The sequence below is a fragment of the Enoplosus armatus genome, chromosome 11, assembly GCF_043641665.1.
Source record: "Enoplosus armatus isolate fEnoArm2 chromosome 11, fEnoArm2.hap1, whole genome shotgun sequence".
Classification (NCBI taxonomy): domain Eukaryota; kingdom Metazoa; phylum Chordata; class Actinopteri; order Centrarchiformes; family Enoplosidae; genus Enoplosus; species Enoplosus armatus.
Window position 1 is genome coordinate 18,121,152 of NC_092190.1, and position 18,749 is coordinate 18,139,900.

General features: G+C 39.2%; 1 protein-coding gene across 2 annotated transcripts in view; it reads left to right on the forward strand.

Annotated features, from left to right (window-relative positions):
• Positions 1-18,749, forward strand: part of stxbp5l (syntaxin binding protein 5L) — a 120,902-nt gene that overhangs the window by 3,130 nt on the left and 99,023 nt on the right. For both annotated transcript variants that reach the window (XM_070914314.1, XM_070914315.1), the window contains exon 2: positions 15,002-15,099. In XM_070914314.1, the coding sequence (XP_070770415.1) occupies positions 15,002-15,099 (98 nt within the window). The remainder of the gene's footprint in view (positions 1-15,001; positions 15,100-18,749) is intronic.

Consider the following 18,749-nt stretch of genomic DNA (forward strand, 5'->3'; position numbering starts at 1 on the left):
ACATTCATGTCACACAAAAGTAAAACATGAATAGGTGATCTAAACGAAAAAATAAAATAGAAACAGCACTTAGAGCACTGCAGTAGAGCAATCCAAACACTGGCAGACCAAATATGGGAACATACTCTCTCCATTAGTTTAGCAACACTGCAGAGTTGACACAAGCTTGTGAACTATGTTGAGGGTGTGTGGCTGAAAGGTCTCTATATAAAGCTTGTAGACCCCAAAGGGCACAATGCGTGCTCACATACAGAGAGAATGGACAAACAGGCAGTCAGTAGCAGGTATGTAGGTGAAAACACTTTGATAGTGAGGGTCAGAGGGAATGACCAGACTGGTTGAAGCTGACAGGTAGGCCACAAATATGCAAATAACAGCTCAGAACAAAAGTTGTATGAACAAGGCTGTCAAGCCTTGAAGTGGGTGGGCCAAGTCAGCAAAATGGGGACATGATCACCAAAACTGGGTGACTAAACAGTAGATAAAGGCTGCACAATCCAACAAATCTTGATATCTGGTGCCACAGGCTGATGACAGCAATCAGCAACTGTTTACTAACAAGTTTGTCATATTAACTTCAAACCTTATAACAAAAATGTCAATAGTGTGTTCATGGGTATTTTCTGCTGCCCCTGAGTGGCCAGCATTCAGTTATTACAGGTTTGATAATTAAAAAAACTAAAATAATGTGCCCTAAATACAATGTAGGGACCATTACAAAAATGTTGTATACAGCCCGTAGGCCTATATCTGAAAATAGAAGCTTCTCACTGTTGGAAAACCACTACCATCCAGATGTTTGATGATAATCATTGCCTGCGTCTGTCATAATGACTGATGCATTCTGGGAAGTCTTTACCTCAGCTGACTTCATACATATTGCATGTGCCACTTCTTCTATTCCGACTATAGAATTTTAATCATTGAAAAGTGAGTTTCCATATTCATTCAGTCCTGGTTGTCACTGTGAATAACATGTCTCTGACCCCATTAATTGGAAGTTCTGAATATACTTTTAGTCACAGATGAATGGTCCATACTTAAATTCATCTCTGCTTTGTGACTTAAATAGATGCAGAAGTAGTACTAACCATGGCATGATCCTTCAAGACCTATGACTAGATCTTCATAGCACTGTGATCGGATGAGCCAGAGGTAGCCTCTTCCCTAAGAGGTTTTGCAGTGCCATAACAACATCACGTTACTTTCACCTTTGCTCTTCAGAGAGAACAATCATTCATATGACCAAAAGAAGTCTCTTGTCAGGAAGTCTTTGTGTGTTTGTGTTTGGAGAATGAAAGATATTGTTGTTTCACTAGTGATCTCTGCAGTTGAAAATCCATGGCCTGAACTCAATTAGGTTTTAAGTCTTTTGAATATTTTGGGATCTGGAGCCTGTTAAAAAGTCCACAACTGAGACATCTTGACCCCATTCACATTTCTAATCTCCTTTAATAAAAGATTAATCTCAAAAGGGGATGAATTATTACACATAACACCAGCACATCCACATTTCAAATTAGATTTCATTGTTAAAATATCCTGCCCTTTCTACGTCCATTAGGATAATTAGATATGAATGTTGAAATAGTTGCTTTGTGCCACATTTTTCAGCCAGCACTTCAGGAGCACAAATGGACATTTAAACAGGACTAATGTAAGATTCACCAGTTTTAGCTAATGTCTATTCTTTTGTGTATAACAGTCCATAACAACCTAATGTAGGGTTGTTATTGAGGATTTTGATCAATGGCAACGTATATCTAGGGATGGCAATGGCAGTCAGTTGGTCGGTCTGCCAGTTTGGTCCAGATTGAAATATCTCATCGATTGTCATGAAATGTAGGTACAGACATTCATGTTCCCCAGAGGATGAAGCTGTCTGACTTTGGTTATCCTCTGACATATACAAAAATATAAATCTGAAATATCTCAAGATCTGCTTGATAGATTGGCACCAGATTTGTATCGACTGTCATTGTTCCAACAGGATGAATCATCATTACTTCTGTGGGTTGTCCACTAGTGCCACCATGAGGTTGACGCATGACATGTCATGAAATTTGGTACACACATTTATGTCCCCCTCAAAATAAATTGCAAAAACTGTAATTATCCCGAGTTTTTATCTAGCACCATTATCACATCCAAATTTGTCCAATAAGGAAATTCCCATCAGCCACAGATGTACTTTGTGTTTAGCACTAATTAGCAAATGTCAGCATGCTAACATGCTATGGTGAACATGATCAGCTTTCTTCCTGCTACATCTGCATGTTAGCATTGTCATTGTAAGCAAGTAGCATGCTGATGTTAGTATTTAGCTAAAAGCACCACTGTGCTCCTCAGTTTCAGTAGTAGTATGTTTATATCATATAAACCATCAGCAAAATTGTTTTAGTGTGATTATTCAGTTGGTCAGGTGCAAACATTTCACTGGAGAAAACATTTTTTTGTTTAAGTCATGGTTGAAGTTCAGAGCTCAGGGGTTTGGACACGGGCTGGTGGCGTGTCACCTCACCAGCGACCCCACAAGCTCTCCATGGGTGTGATGACTCAATGGGTTTACTTCCAGCACGTCTCACATTACCACATGTCAACTGCCTGTCAGAAGCCACAATGTGGGATCAATTAAGGAGGAGTTGATGTCAGGCTGAGAAGAGAAGATACGGTGGGGGGGGGGGGCAAGATGATAGGAGAGATGTTTAGTGTACACAAGTGAGACAAGTACAGTGTGTGTGTGTTCAGTATGCAGTATCCAACAAATCACTTGATGTAGTCCTAAAGCTTTTTTTTTTAAGCTTGAGGAGTCATCTGCTTTACTCACTATTTTCTTATATGAATGATATGAAATGAATTTAATGTACACATTCCAATGATATGAAACACCAGCAGAATATGTGACCAAATATCATGTTAGGATGAATGTTTTTGGCTGTGTGGCACGAGTTAGTGCGTTCAACAGCAGTAGAGCTCACTGAGACAGAATCTGTATGATATGAAGGTGCTGTGTAATGTGTGTTTGAGAAAGAGAAAGAGCTGCCTCTTGATTTTGTGTGGGCTTTCCAAATGCTTTGTCCATTCTGTCTGTAGGTGACGGCAGACTGCCTGCCTCACCTCACGCTGTGCAAATATAATGGAGTGCGCTCCTCAAACAGCCGTTCATTTCACTCAATTTTCCATCACTTCACTCTCATGAAGTCTGTTTTCATTTTGCCGAGCCTGATCAACCACCGCAGTAGCTCCTCTTTTGTGTGACAAATAATTTAAGCCAGGTGTTGTCAGAAAACTGTCAAACCTGTTTTTTTTTACCATTCAAGTTATAACCACAGATGTTATGAAGGAAGACCACTCCAGGCAACTGTCAGGGCCCCACCCTTTTCTGAAACGACCCATCCACAATGCATTTTGTTTTTCATGTCGTCATTTCTTGTGTTTCCGGGCTACATCAATGTTCAAGCCTGGGGAGAAAGTTATCTTAAATCCACTGTTGACCCACAACATCAATTTTGTACTGACTGCTCATAAAAGGCAATACATTCTTAAAAATCCTGAAAATTGTCTTCCTGAGTAAAACGCACAGCTGTTGTTCCTCCATCCTTTGATTTGTCAATTACGTGACTACTTGCAGAGAAACATCTATTTCAGTCATGCCTATTTTCACACAGTTATTGGCATATCTGTGCACTTTATCGAGAGAGAAAATATGAGCAAAAACAACGCAAACACAATGCATGACTAAGACTGCTGAATTGAAACCATATTATGTAAAACAATCAACTTGGAACTGCAGTGCTGCGAAGCTTTAAACCACCATACAGTTTCTTTCCTGCCGCTGAGTAGTTAGTGGTGCTACTCTGAAGCACTTGACAAACGTCATCTACCTGATGTCTAAAGGGTGTACATGGAAGCTGGCATTTAAGTTTTTTCTTGAGTTTTTTTATGATAGAAACAGAGCTCGTTAGAGGACTTTACTAGGTCCCTTTATGGCATTTTTGCTTTTTGAAATTCAGTCACAAAGTGTCCAGAACATGCCTTGCAACAGTGTATTCAACAAGTGAGAGACAGTATATTCAGGAAGGAATTTATTTCTAGTGTTTCAGCATTACATGTCTTCATCTCCAATGATTATTAGAACATTTCAGTATACTGTAGTAATCAAAATGTATGATTAAAATGAGGCATGATAAATAGCTGCTATTACGTACAACCAATAAATATGATTCATATCATTTTGTATAGATACAATCTGCTTTGTGAAATATATGAGATAGCATGCTTCCTGTTCATTTATAACATTTCTTTTTTTACATTGTTCCCATTTTCTTAGAAAATAAAAGGCAGTAGAGAGCTCATAAGTTTTAATCACGGTCAAGATTGAGTAAACAATTAAAATCCATGAAGGCATATATGTCTGGTGAAATTGATACCTTAATCAAAATATTGCATTACAATATTACAATTAACTCCTCTGAGTTCCTTTTTTTCACTCTGTGCTGAAGTTTTGCTTAACTAACAAAGAAAATGCATTTTAACTCATTAGTGGAATCAGTTTGTACTTGCAATACATCTGACCACAGTGTCATGATGGTCTAACATCTAATCACTCAAGCTTGTCACATTACAGATGACATCTAAATCACTTTCAAATCAAATAGGCAGCAATTCAAACCACACATAACTACTGAATATTAGGAGACATACCTGAAAACAACAAGCTTTTGTATTGAAAACCAACCATGTGTAAGTGTGTTCATCTCAGTGATCATGAGGGGGCGGAGTGACATGTTGCATTACAGTGTCGTGGGTAGTAACACGTGACTATTTTGTCCACTCCTACTTTTTCTATCATGCCTAAGGCATGATGCTGATGCCATGACTGATTCACTATGGTTAAAAGGTTAAACCACACATACAGTGCCTCTACATATGGCTGGTTTCTGACCCCATGAAAGTATGACATGAAGCCCCAGCGTACAATCACAACAATCACCTCCTCCACACACACACAACAGAGAAGATGGCTTTGCACTTATGTAATAGAAATTATGTATATGTGGCTGTTAAGCCCACGCTTTCATCTGAAGAGACAAATGCTTAACATTTGACCCTTAAGGGGTTTGTGTTAAGTGCTGCCAAATAAAAAAACAACTGTATGCTGCACCTATCTTTTTATCTATGTACCTAATCATCCCTCAAGAACATACCAACAATCACACAGTACTTTGATGCAATATAAATGCATAAATGCTCGCAGACGCAGCAAACATGCACAGATACATACAAATGTCTCTCCCCCACTCCCTTTGGCCACACACATAACACTGTGTAGTCTGCAGCTCTCATACAAATGAGCCCACCACAGTCAGCAGGGAGGGAAACTTATCCAGGCTCATTCATTCACTTTCATACTTCCGAGCTCTCTTTCTCACCCTGTTCACATGCGTGTGCTGTTCTGTTTGTGTGTGTGTGTGTGTGTGTGTGTGTGTGTGTGTGCATTAATGTGTCGTGCAGCGAGCACATGTAGGAAGTGCTTATTAGATCAGCCTCAGCCTCAGTGATGAATGAAAGTCCCTTCATCCTTTGGCTTTCAGCATGATAAGGAATCACACCCTGGAAACCTTGAATTTCTTTATTCATGGCAAAAGACATTGGAAGAAAACAGTGAGGATAGTTTTTAATAAGAAAAGATCATACTTATACTTGCCTGCTACAGCATAGCCTCCACTTGTTATGAAGTTTTTTTTGCTTTCCTTTTTCAATTTTTTGTGCCACTGCAGAGCGTTTTAGCATCTTTCAGCTCATTGTTTTGGTTTCACAGATCACATCTCTAATGTTTTTGTTCACTCTCACAGATCTCATCAGCGTTGTTTCCAGCAGCAGCAATTTTCAGCAGAAAAGCTCTGACAAACCCACTGCACATTAACTGCCCACCATCAGATAGAAAAAGTTAGCGACTAGGTGCTGAACATAAAAAGTTGGCTGTACACTATAAAAATGTTGCTAAATCTGGTTAAAAACTGTAAGTTGACATCTAGGTTGCGTGTAACAGCAGCGTCATCTTCATTTCATTGATTATATTTCAAATTGTTGCAGGTTTATAATGGAACCTGTCATTGAAAATCTTTTGAAATAACAGTTATATGAAACCTAGACATTTCAAAGGGCAACCAAAAGTCTGTAGTTGTCTTAAGCAGGCTTTAGAAGCCACGCTGCTTCATTTTTTTTCTCTTGCAGGTTTGGATATTGTTCACATTAACTGTACACTGAACTTGCATTTTGTATTTCTTTCACCAAAAAACATAAATTCGCCCTGGACCCGAGTGTGTCTGATAAGAAATGAATGGGATCGTGCTGTGTTGTGTAACTACTGTGTGTTTCAACTCTTGTTTCACACATTCAGAAACCCCTGATCTCCTCTTCCACTCCTCCCCCAAACGTCTCCTCTCCTACCCACGTTCAGATTCGCCTCTTTTTTATTTCAAGCTGCTCCCGACTAGATCAAAGGAATTTTAGAGCAACCTCAAAATATCTCCCTTCAAACACTGGTGGGGGAAGCCTCGTGTATCTTTGTTTGTTTGATGGGCACTCTGACTTTGTGAAGTATCTGTAAACAGGAATAGTTGTATATGACGGGAATACACTACTTTTCTCTGCACTACTGTCTCTCATGCTGACATTTAGCCTGAGGGGACAGTTGCTAAAACACCTGGGTGATGCAGAGGCACAATTTGTATGCACACAGTGAACACGTAACATAACACACACAAAGACAAACTGTACGTATAATATGTTCATAGAGTAATGCAAGGCGACACAAGGTTTGCAAGCCAATGAACCGTCAACAGTGATAACCGCACACACACCTTACTTCCATGCTCTTTACTGGCTCCCTACTGGGGTTAAGAGTGCCATTTATGTTCATATGTTTCTCAGTTTATCATTTCTAATTTAAAACACTGTATCCACCCAGTAGTTTTAACAGACTGAACTCTAATCCCCAAATTATGACCACTGTCCACTAAAATTTTAGTGATATTGCAGCAGTTTTGTCATTAACTGCTGACATAAGAATGTTGACATGACTGAAACACACTTTCACTGAGTGACAAAAGATCACACTATTCATATTCTCTGAATTTTCACAATCTCAAAATTGATGTTTGGTCTGCGTGCCAGTATAATTTATTTTACATATATATGGACTGAATATTCAAAATGAATATATATATGTATATATATACACACATAAATGTTAAAACCAGTTTTTAATCTAATAAAACAATAATACTGACACATTTTCATGGCAAGGAGAGAGGTTTCCGTGTTTGTGACTTCTGTCTAATTAAGCTTTAATGGCTGTAATGACCATGTTTGTTACTTGTAAATTTGATTTTAAAACACACTTTAATGACCTACACTTGTACGTGTGGGATAACTTAACACCTGCTTAACGTCACTGGCATGTGAAGCCAGATGTGCTTCAGCCAACAGAAGATGTGATTCAGGGTTGATTTGCCTTAATGGATTTACATACAGCGTTGTCATGGCAACACTGAAACACACCCATTTGCTTTTTAAATACAGGTCACATGTGAGTTGTATTAATCTATAATCATCCTTTGTGACACATAGGCCTAAACTTAAGAGAGTTAAGAGAACATTGCTTTTACAAACAGTGTTTTAAATACTTTTTAAATACAATTTACCCATTCAAACTGAGTCAGATTTTTACAATGTCTTCAATAAAGATTTCTGATCAGGGACCAATGATCAAAAAGTGAGATGGACACTAGATGTAAATCTAGGAAGGCCAGAGTGTCCATAGTGCAATATTATATCGTTTTGTTTTCTTGTGATCCGAGATAGCATCTTCCCGTGATTTTTAACTAAAAATGCACGAGATGTTGACATGGAAATGTGATTAGGCACATCACTGCTCACATTTGACATCAACAGATAAAGCCATAAGGCTAGTTACTGTAGCCTACTGCAGCTTCAAATGAACATGCCTAATATCGCTGTAAGAAGGGATAGAGTGCAGTTAGTTTAGATATATTTCTGAGACATCAATTACGACTATATGATACAGTCTGTATCACGTGTTGTCCTACTCTCTTGGCTTTTTTGAAAGACTTCTATTTGTGTGTTGCTTTGTGGCACAGCTTTCACAGACAACAATGGTACGGATGGTACCGATACGCAAGAAGAAACTGGATTTCATCAGCCTGCACGGTTCTCGCGCTGGGATAAGCAAACCCACAACGTGCGTGGACCCTGGTCACCTGACCAACAACTGCTGAGAGAGCTCAGAAGGAGGGGCATAACGCAAATTACTGCCCATTGTTTTCATGTTTGCTGCCACCAAGGGAAAAGAAGTGCTTTTGTTGATGGACAAAGGTGTCTCTCAACTTCATCACCACAGAAATGGACCAGACAATTCAAGTTACGTTCAAGTCATGCTAGCTTTCAAACCAGAGGTGTTCCTACTGTAGTTTGAAGCCTAGCGCCTTGCTAAAGGACTGACAGGCTGACAGGTTAGTGAGCGCACCCATTTCAACATCACTAAATGATTAAACAATAATGTATGCCCCAGTATGCTTGCTGTTAGATGTGTGGTGGTCTTTAGCCAATAGCCATTTCTGAAAGCTACCTTGAAGCTAACTTAACCATTAAACATCATAAATTGAATCACTCACTTCAATCAGTTGAACACACTCGCTGTTAATTAAAAATATAGTTTTGTATTAATTATATGACCATTGTCTCTCTGTCTACTTCACTGAAATTGGAAATTGTATCTTTTCATTGATAAGGGACCAATAGTGAGAGTGCTTGTTGTAGTAAATTGAGTTATTTTACAACATGATGACGTTAGCTAAAGCAATCTCTGCTTTATGTCAGCTGACATAAATTCCCATCTGGTACATTTTGTCCAAAAATCACTGGATCCAAAGTTATCACAAGTTAGTTTTTATATTCTTACAAGGCAAATGTGAAAATATTCCTGTGGTCTCCCATGTACAGTACATTTCTCAACATCATCCCCATTTCCTTTAGCCTTTCTCTGCTGTCCACACACTAACGTGCTCTCACTATGCATTATTCACCACTTGCCAGTGCTCTTGCTTTTAACTGCACATCACAAGTGGCCTCTTCATCCATTTCTCCATTTATTCTCTTTGTGCACAACACTTCCCTTGTGATTTCATTTGTTGCTGTGTTGATAAACATATCCAAGCACCATCAAGGTCAGGCTGTAGAGTCTTTACTCATGAATCCCAGCTCAACAGTATCTCCTGCAGGGATGTCGCCACGTAGTGCCATGTGCAATATTGAAGGGTTGAAGCAGTGAATCAGTCATTAAGTTGGGCCCTTACTCAGTTGTTGACACGTAGTGTCAGGTATCTGCATGCTACCCAAGCAGCATCTGAATTTAGCTGCCTGGTGAGCCATCATCCATCATTGCCATAAATATAACAAGGGGCTACAGACGTCCATATTTAAGTGTAAATTCAATTCTATGTTTATATGTTTATCATTGAGGTCATAATTAGAGGTGGTGTTGTACCAGACTACATTATATTGAAAGGTGTTTCATTTTAGCTGGACCAAGAGTAACTATTCTGTGGTGGTCCTTAGAGGCTGTGACATCAACTGCAGGAGCTCAAGTCAGCTGTCTGAAATGGTGCCTGCGTGCATTTGGTACTAATAGCGCTCATTGTTATGTCTTTGAACTGCATTGGCCAGCGATAATTTGTCAGTTGCACATTCTGCTGTTAAATCTGAATTTATGTACCCATTGTCTGTTCAGTTAAGATGGTCTTGTTTAGAAAATGCTGTTGCTGCCACCAAAAACATACTACAGTCATAATTTTCTCAGGGCTAGAAGATTTCTCCCAGAAGACTGCATACTGTGTTTATCAGTTGATAAGCTGAAATAATTATTACAGGGAGATGGTTGTTTCTTTATAGAAGATTCACAGCTGTTTGTCTTGCTAAAACATACAGTCTGTTCTTGATCGTAGAGTGGAGTTACAGAGTCATTCTTTATGGCCAAGTACAGACACGACTCTCAGTGAGCACATTAACAAGACTACAGCCAATTTATATTTTTGTCAGGTTACTCATGAAATTGTTAATTAGCTTTAGTTAACATTATCTTACAACAACCACGTCTGTCATTTTAAATTGGCAAAAGTGATGATCAGCGCTGGTTAGTCTTTGCTAATAAGAAAGCATGAGAGATAGAATATTAAAAAAGATTTCTTAGCCTCAGAGCTTAGCAAATCTGTATTTGACAGAGCTTGAAAGCAATTTTTCACATTTACGCTTTCTCAGGCACACACAGGCTGTAGAGCACTGATACGCAATACCATATGGTAACAGCAAATGTGAAAGATTCCATGATCTTAAATAAGCTGCACCACACTAATGTTAAATTAGTATTAGTGTTTGTACCTAATACGGGTATATTGGTGTAAACGTTAAAGACAATTACTGTAATCACAAAAAAATTGTGAATTTATTCATATTTCACAGTGTTGATCCCGGTTTGGAGATATAGCTGCTCAATGCAGAATTTGCTGGCAGTGGTAGACATGGGTGCTGCTTGCTATTTATAGAAACAGGGGTCTAGACCAGCTCTGCAGCTGAACGCTGTGTGGAGAGAGATGATGGTGGGTGGCATGAGGTGGTATTAGTCTTTAGGGGGTGGTGATGTCTGTGTGGGGTTATCTGATTGAACATGAGGCTTGTGTGCATAAAGGTTGTGTATGTGTGGAGGGGAGAAAACAACACAACAGAGGAAGAGAAAAGGGGAGGAGGTGGATGGAGAGCGGAGTTGATGTAATGCTGCCTCTGGCAGCCATAACGCAGGTCCTTTGCAGCAGGTCAACAGTTGCTGCATGTCTGACTACGTTTCTAAATGTACATCTTAGCTGCCTCAACAGAATTGATAAATATTTAGTGATTCTTTTGTGTTTATTTTTGCATTTTAATTTTATGACTGTTTTTGACTTGGGACTGAGCACATTATAGGTCGGTAACCTATGTTTTTAAACAGCTACCAAATCAGACTTGCAGCTGACTGAATAAAGCTTTACTAGGTACAAGGACATGTTGTGTTACTGCAGATAGATAAATAAAAGAGGATCAATGGATTAATAGATAGAGGATGGAAGTATCGGTGAACCACGTCACTCACACACATACATATACTACATGTACAAACACACTTCACTGAAAGAGGGAGGAAATATGGCTTAAGGCTTTGGCTTTAAAATATATATGAGCAGCTCAGAGATTCACCAGAGTAAATGTGTTTCTCATCCACTTCTTGGCTCTCTTGTATGTATATGTGGGGGGTGGCTCTCCTGTATCCCAGCAACAGTGCACCAGAATTGGGCTAGAGAACCTAAAGAGCCTCGGTGGCAAGACACAATCAATGTGTGTGTCTGGCCAGGGCGTTCTTTAGATAGGTGTGTATTTTTCCACGATGTGTGTGCATGGCCTTTACATATGAATGATTTTGTGTATGAATGTGTATGAGCGACCCACTTTTTTCTCTTTTTGTAGTGTCAGAATCATTTGCTGATGCACTGGGTTGGTTAATAAAAATCCCCTTTTGATCAGAGTCAGTTGCCGGTATCATCTGCAGCTCTCCTTGCTGCCAAGGGCTCAAATGTGTACTGCAAGGCAACTCGGATAATAACTTGACCTTCCTCTTTGTCCTCTTCAGTAAATGGGGGTGATGGGGAAGGCAAGTGATTCTTAACGATAGGGTGAAGGCGTGTGTCACTGCCCATTCTGCAAACTTTGTCCTACCTACTTCTGAACCCCTTAAAATGTAGTCACTTCTGCCATCAAGTCCCACCCCAACATCCTGTTTCATGCCAGATTAAATCACGGAAGAGAGTTACAATCTTTGGTGTTGGGGTTCTTGATCTTGATCTTGATGTTACAGCCTATTAACTTCCAGATACATTAGGTGCATTATTGTGAGAGAGTTACTTACGTACTCAGCAATACATTTATTCAATGTTATTAAATAGCCACATAAGGGAAAGTGTACTCTTTTATAATTCTTACTACTTTTTTTTATGAAGTCCAGTCTGTCCCACTTCAAACTGCAGTGTGAAGAACGCTGGTTTAAGAGAAACAGAACAACAAGCATAACATTCGCAATGCTGTACAATGGGAAATTAAACAGCAATTTCCAAGCTTTCTAATTAGTGTTTGTGAGTTAATCTGGAGTAAAACAGGTGACATTATTGAAAAATTAAATCTGACAGGAGCCAGCAATTGCTGTGTGATCCTGTTCTTTAACTGAGGAATTAGGTATATTATCCACTTTCAAAACAGAATTCACAGGGAAAAAGAAACATTGCAAATATATTATTCGTATCGAGGCAAGGCTTTTCAAATCCATATTGACCGACTGTTGATTCGTAATAGATGTGTTCAATCAAAAAGTCAGATTCCATGGACTGTGTGATGCTAGGTTTACTGTTTTTATCTCTTACATAAACAACCTCTATATCAATGTACTACTCCATTTGTATGCAAGGCACTGATTGGCCTAAATGTAGCAGTGGAACCCTGTTGTGTATGTATTATTCCAGTGACAGATATATGCGCATCTGAAGGTCAGGTACTCTTAATTGGTATGCTACAGCAGTGCACACACACTCAACACAAACACACACACACACACACACACACACACACACACACACCTTAAATATAACATGAATGCACCAATATAATGTCTTCATAAATATACAATGTGTGTAAATGATCATAATGATAATAAACATTATGTACCATGTAGACTCACACACAGAAGCTCTTGTTTACTGAATATAAATGGAAAATATGTGCAAAGCACACACACAAACACACACACACACAGACTCACACTCCTGTGGTTGCACAGGGATTCAGTGTGTCTCTGTTGTCTCTCATTTTCCTCTGTCGAGTGTGATCACTGCTGAGTGATTTCATTCTGTGTTTTATAACCATTTAATTCATCCACAGACTCTCATAATATCTTTCCAAATTCATGCCTCTGCAGTATTAATGAAAGCACAAAACCCCTGTTATAACAATTCAGGCAGCCAAACAAAGGTTTTTGTGCTGGTGATGAGGTGGTGGGGGTTGGGGGTATCTGGCAACAATGGGTGTTATATTATGAACAAACAAGCCACTGATGACTTCATTGTGGGTTCAGAATAGGAGGTTTATCATTTTACAGATAAAATATTGTATCTTATCAAATATCCGAACAAAGAAAAATGGTCATTAGTCCCCAGAGAAGGCCAATGACCATTTTTCTTTGTAGTAATGTTGACCAGGTTCAGTGACTACAAGTGTATATGATGTACAGTTACTTGCAGTAGCAAGATGCATCTATTATTTTCATGAAAGGCCCTGCACACCAGGTGAGCGGTGCTTTGCTGGGGATTACATGAGGTCACCAGACTCTTTGGCTGTGTCTGAAATCACTCCCTCGTTCACCCCTTCACTATTCCTTATATAATAGACACTCAATAATCACTCTATAGTAAGCAGAAATTGAGATTTCATGTATTTTCGAATTGTTGACATTGTGGGAGTGTATGGAAAAATCCTAATTTTAGGATGTAAAAAAGACAAGTTGATAGGAGAAATGTGTATTATTTTAAATTTTTTTTTTTTACAATGCTTTGCAAAAGCAGGGTCTCTGTGACAGACATTGTTGCTTGTATGGGAAGTCATCAGTTTTTTTAAGAAAATGAAACTATGATCTGATATTTATAATGTTTGGTATCTGTGACATCTACATCTCTACATCCCTCCGGAGCAGATAACTGTAAGTGGAGCACTGCTGGGAAATTTAACATGACTAATGGCAGACAGCTGCAGTGCATGCAGTGCATCTCAGAGTGAGATTGTGAGAGACAGTGTCATTTTGCCTAGTCAGGATATGTTGAGGCTAGTTCACTCTCAATTAAATCCAGATGCAGCATTAACAGAAGCTGCAGTTTCTTTGCTAATTACACAGTGTAAAGTCTCCATGTTTTATCAATAGAAGAATGTTGACGGTTTTTAGGTTTTTAAGTTTTTGAATTTTAATAAGCTTTCAGTTCACTGAAATTCAGATGCATTTTTAATGTGTTCTGTATTCATAAATGTTAAACTGATGTTCAAAGCTTCTACCGTTGCTATGGTAATCAACGTCCAAACCAGTATTCGAATGCTACGCATAGAGGGAGGGGAGACATCAGCCACTCTCTATTGTATCCCGCATCCTAAGTCTCAAAAGTCAACTTGATGAGCGAGCCAGTGTTGAGCAGTTGTGAGTGCACAGGGAGGGTCGAGTGAGCGCTTGTCACAGCCCTGCACTTCTGCAGAAATGCTCCCTTGTGAGGATGCTTTTCCGCTCATGCATACTGGTCTGTGTGCTTGTATCATGCGCACTCGCCTGGTTTTTATGTGCACGGGTCATGAGACTAATTAAACACCATAACTATGGCTATAATTTATTTGTTGTGATTATTGCACATTTTTGTAGCTGTTTTCATTTTAATGAAAAGGAAAATCCTTGAATTTTTGTCCTCATCTGCTTTAACAACAAACAATAAGCATTACCAAGATCAGACTGTCACCACAGCGGTCACATGGAAATGTCGCATATTTTTTTTTATCCTTAAAAGCTTTTGTTTTTTGGCATACATTTCAAACTATTCTGACAAAATGTTTGTTCAACCATTTAAATCAGAAAACCATTTCAGAGGATTTAGTGATCTATTTTTTTTTTTTTTACAGAATTAAAGGTCACAGTTTTACAGAATAGACATTTAGCTTTTCAAAATGACAAAGCTTCAACTGGATTCACCACACAGTAGAATGTCATAGGGGCAGGCAGAATAATTAAATGATAAAATCATTTAATTACTCTATGATCCTAAAATATTTTTCTTGTTAAATTGAAATATGTTTTTGTGTTTTGTCCTTGCAGACGGTGCGTCATGGTTTCCCTTACCAGCCCACTGCTTTGGCCTTTGACCCTGTGCAGAAGATCCTGGCCATCGGCTCCAGAACAGGCGGTGTACGGATGTATCCTTTACCCCCCATCTGCTCACTTCCTCTCTTCCTCTTGTCTGGAGACACACTAGAAAACTATACATACATTAATATATAGTTATGTATGTACAGTAAATACATTACCTGGCCTTTGCCACTGTTCATTATTGTACATTATGATAAACAAAACAGTGAAACATAGTCACATCAATCACAATAAACATTAAAATAGTGCTTGCATTATCTTGCACTCTGCTTTCTTGACAATGTAAGAAGAAATTTTAAGTATTTTCAAGAAACAGATCCCTAAAAACCTCAATAAAATGGGTCTTTTTTAGGCAAGCAAATCAATCTCAAGTTGACACTTGTGTGTATAAATAAGAGTACATTTTAATAAGCATACATCAAGGCATATTTCAAAACAAAATTACACTTGCAATTCACAATACACAAAAATATGTACTAAACATAACAGACGCACATTAGCTGTAACTGTAAATAAAACCGATATACGTATATCTAAGTAATCCATGACTTATACTAGTATCAGGAGACAACATTGTTCACAGAAATAGTGCATCTACTCCATGCAGGGGTCTTCTTCCCCATTCCCCCCATCCCCTAATTCTCATCCCTCTTTCAGCCCTGTCATTTCATGTTGCTCATGTCATGTCGCAGGCTCAGAACTGTCCATCCAACAGCCCATCCCCTGGGTCACTCGGTCACAGGGATGGGAGAGGACGTGGGAGTGCAACCCAGGTAGGAGATTACACCCTCATAAATACCCAGGGTTCCCGGAATGCCTTTAGGAAACCTAGTGATGATTATTGATGCTGCAGCAGCCGTACTGCTGGTCCTGCTGGGGATGGACAGACAGAGTGATTTTCCTGCTGAAAGAAAGAGAGAAAAAAGAGATAGTGACAGTGGGAGATGTGACATTGTTTGAATATGGACAAGGAGAACCGTAAAGGTGCACAGTGGTGTTTGATGACACAGGGAATAGCTGATAAAAGAGGCAAAAATGTGACTTAATGATAAGCTCGGCCAAATGTTGATATTTGACATCTTTTACTTCTCACTTCTTCCTCTTAATCCATCCCTTTTCTCTATATCTCTGCAATGAATGCCTGACTGTGAAGCGAGCCTGAGATTTCAGCTGGATGGAAGCCCTTGAGTGACTTAGCATTTGTATTGACATGCTGCACACACCTTCCTCTGCTCCCATGTGGCCTGTCACTGACTCTCTCTCTCTCTCTCTCTCTCTCTCTCTCTCTCTCTCGCATGCTCTCACACACACACACTTCTCTATTTTTCTAGTTTCTCACTCTGCCTCGCCCTCCACCGCTTTGTGTCTAGAGGACCTTTTTTCTCCCTTATTTCTGCTTTTATTTATTCAATTCAACCTTCCTCTGTCCTTCACAGCCTGTCTGAATGTTCTTCCTTTTCTTTCCAGGGCTTTTAACATCTGCCTGTCATCTTCTGTCATGGTCTCTCTTTGTTTTTTTTCCTCCCTTGCTTTTCTAATGCTCCTCACATTCTAGCTGTATTAGTACTGTATACAGTCGTAGCCATTGCAGGAATTTCTCATGCTCCATTTCTATTTAATAAGTAGTACAATAGTAAGTCCTGCCTTTTGCTTTTATTCTGCTTCGACACAATTTTTTTCTCTCGACTAGTCTCTCCAGGGTGGAGCAGCGTGTAAAAAGCAAGCAATATAAAGCTAGCACCCTGTCTCTTTCTCTTCTGTTTGTCTGCCATAGTTGCTGTTTTCTACTGTAGCAACACATCATTATTTGACAGAAATATATACTTTGTAAGAAATCTGTATTGATATCTGGGGGCTCAAATTCAAACATTGAGATGACACTATTGATCGACTGTGTGGGACTGCAGTTATGTGGGCTCTCTGTGGGAGGTGCCTTCTTCCAATGTGTGGTGTGTAGACATGCAAGTCTCCCAGAGTGTGTACAGTATGTGTGTTTGTGTGCGTCAGTACAGAGAAGAGTAATCAATATATCTGAGTTTCCGTGGAGTGTGGTTGCTATGTCAGAAAACATTTTGTTCCCTTCTGCACATGTATGTAACTGAAAGGTTCGATGGTTGTGTTTTTATATGCATAATAACATACATTTAAGTAAATTTAAGAAAGGGTCATGCCTTGAAGAAGGCAAAAGTGAAGGAAGCAAGCGGGTAGAGAAATATAGAGAGTTAGAAAGAGATAATGGTAGCATTAGAGAATTAAAACTGAGAAGGAGGAAGGCAACGCAATTATGTTGTTGAGGATAGAGAGAGTAATGTGATAAATGTGTGTGGGCAGAAAAGCATCTGCTGTATAATAATGACATAAATAAAACATCCTTAAATTATGTGAACTAAAAACTACACAACCATAAACCCAAAGCCACAAAATGACATTTAGGGTTTCACAGTACTGAGCATACATTTAAACTCATTTGTATATTTGCTATATTCACTGTTATGCTTACAATTATTTTTGCTCTAGGATAGTTTGTATCTGAGAAATTTGCATGATGTTTTTAACTTGTGTGCTGTTTTCTAGGAACATAGCAACCGGTCTTCAAAAAAAACCCCAACAAACCATATGACGTCATAGGCTACTTGTATCTGTACAGGATTACCTACAGTCCCAGTTTAGATGTTGAGAGAATATGTTGTGTTTGAGAATGTGTGTGATGGTTGAAAAACTCATGTTGCATTTTAGAAATTAAGTTATTAGGAACATCTGAAAATGTAAATCTTACACCAAACTCACCAAGGTGGGAACTGTTGATTCTCTCACAATTCCTGTGTTCAGATTCACGATTATGTCTTCTTGTGTGACCTCGACCTCCTACACACTTTTGCCCGGTACAAATTAGAAAGCAACCACATAACCCTGTGTGGTACACTACAGTAGTATTATGTGTTATTTGCACTAAAGTTACATGAGCATACTGACTGCTGCTACAATCCAGTTTTATAGTGATTTGTTTTGGACAGTATTATTAATAATTGCAACGTCTTTAAATGTCACATATTGTATATGAACAGCTGAGGCAATAACAGTGGGACCGACCCTGCTCTGGTGACTGGTGCATAGTGACGATGTCATCAGGGTTGGCGCAGTGGGTTGGCAATGAGGCTCTCTGCAGTGGGCTCCTAGGACACTCCTCCCCCTGCCTCGGGCGAGATTACCAAAATATGCTGAGATTTGGTATATTGAGAGCACATAGAACAGTATGTGTATATCTGTACCTAACCCGGTGTGTTAGGCTCGCTGAGTGTGCGTCCATGTGCGCCATCTACCTGTGTCAAAATTGCATGTGTGTGTGTGTGTGTGTGTACATATGTGTTATTGGTGTTGGTTTGTGTGTCGGTGCAGTGAAAGTGGATGCAGTTTCAGGTAATAGAATTGCCCAGAATCTGATAGACAGTCACTTCTCATAACACTCAATGAGATCAGAGAAAAGGAGAACAGGAATGAGGTGAGAGACGGAGAGAGAACGGAAAATAATGGTGGGAGGGCAGAAGAGGACAGATAGAGGGTTTGTTATTGATATCAACCCCTGGTTAATAATACAAGGAACAGTCAACATTGATCCATGTGTCACTTAAACACCAATACTTTAAACCGATTCTTTTTGAGACATTACTAGGGCTGGGTGACAATTCAATATATTTGT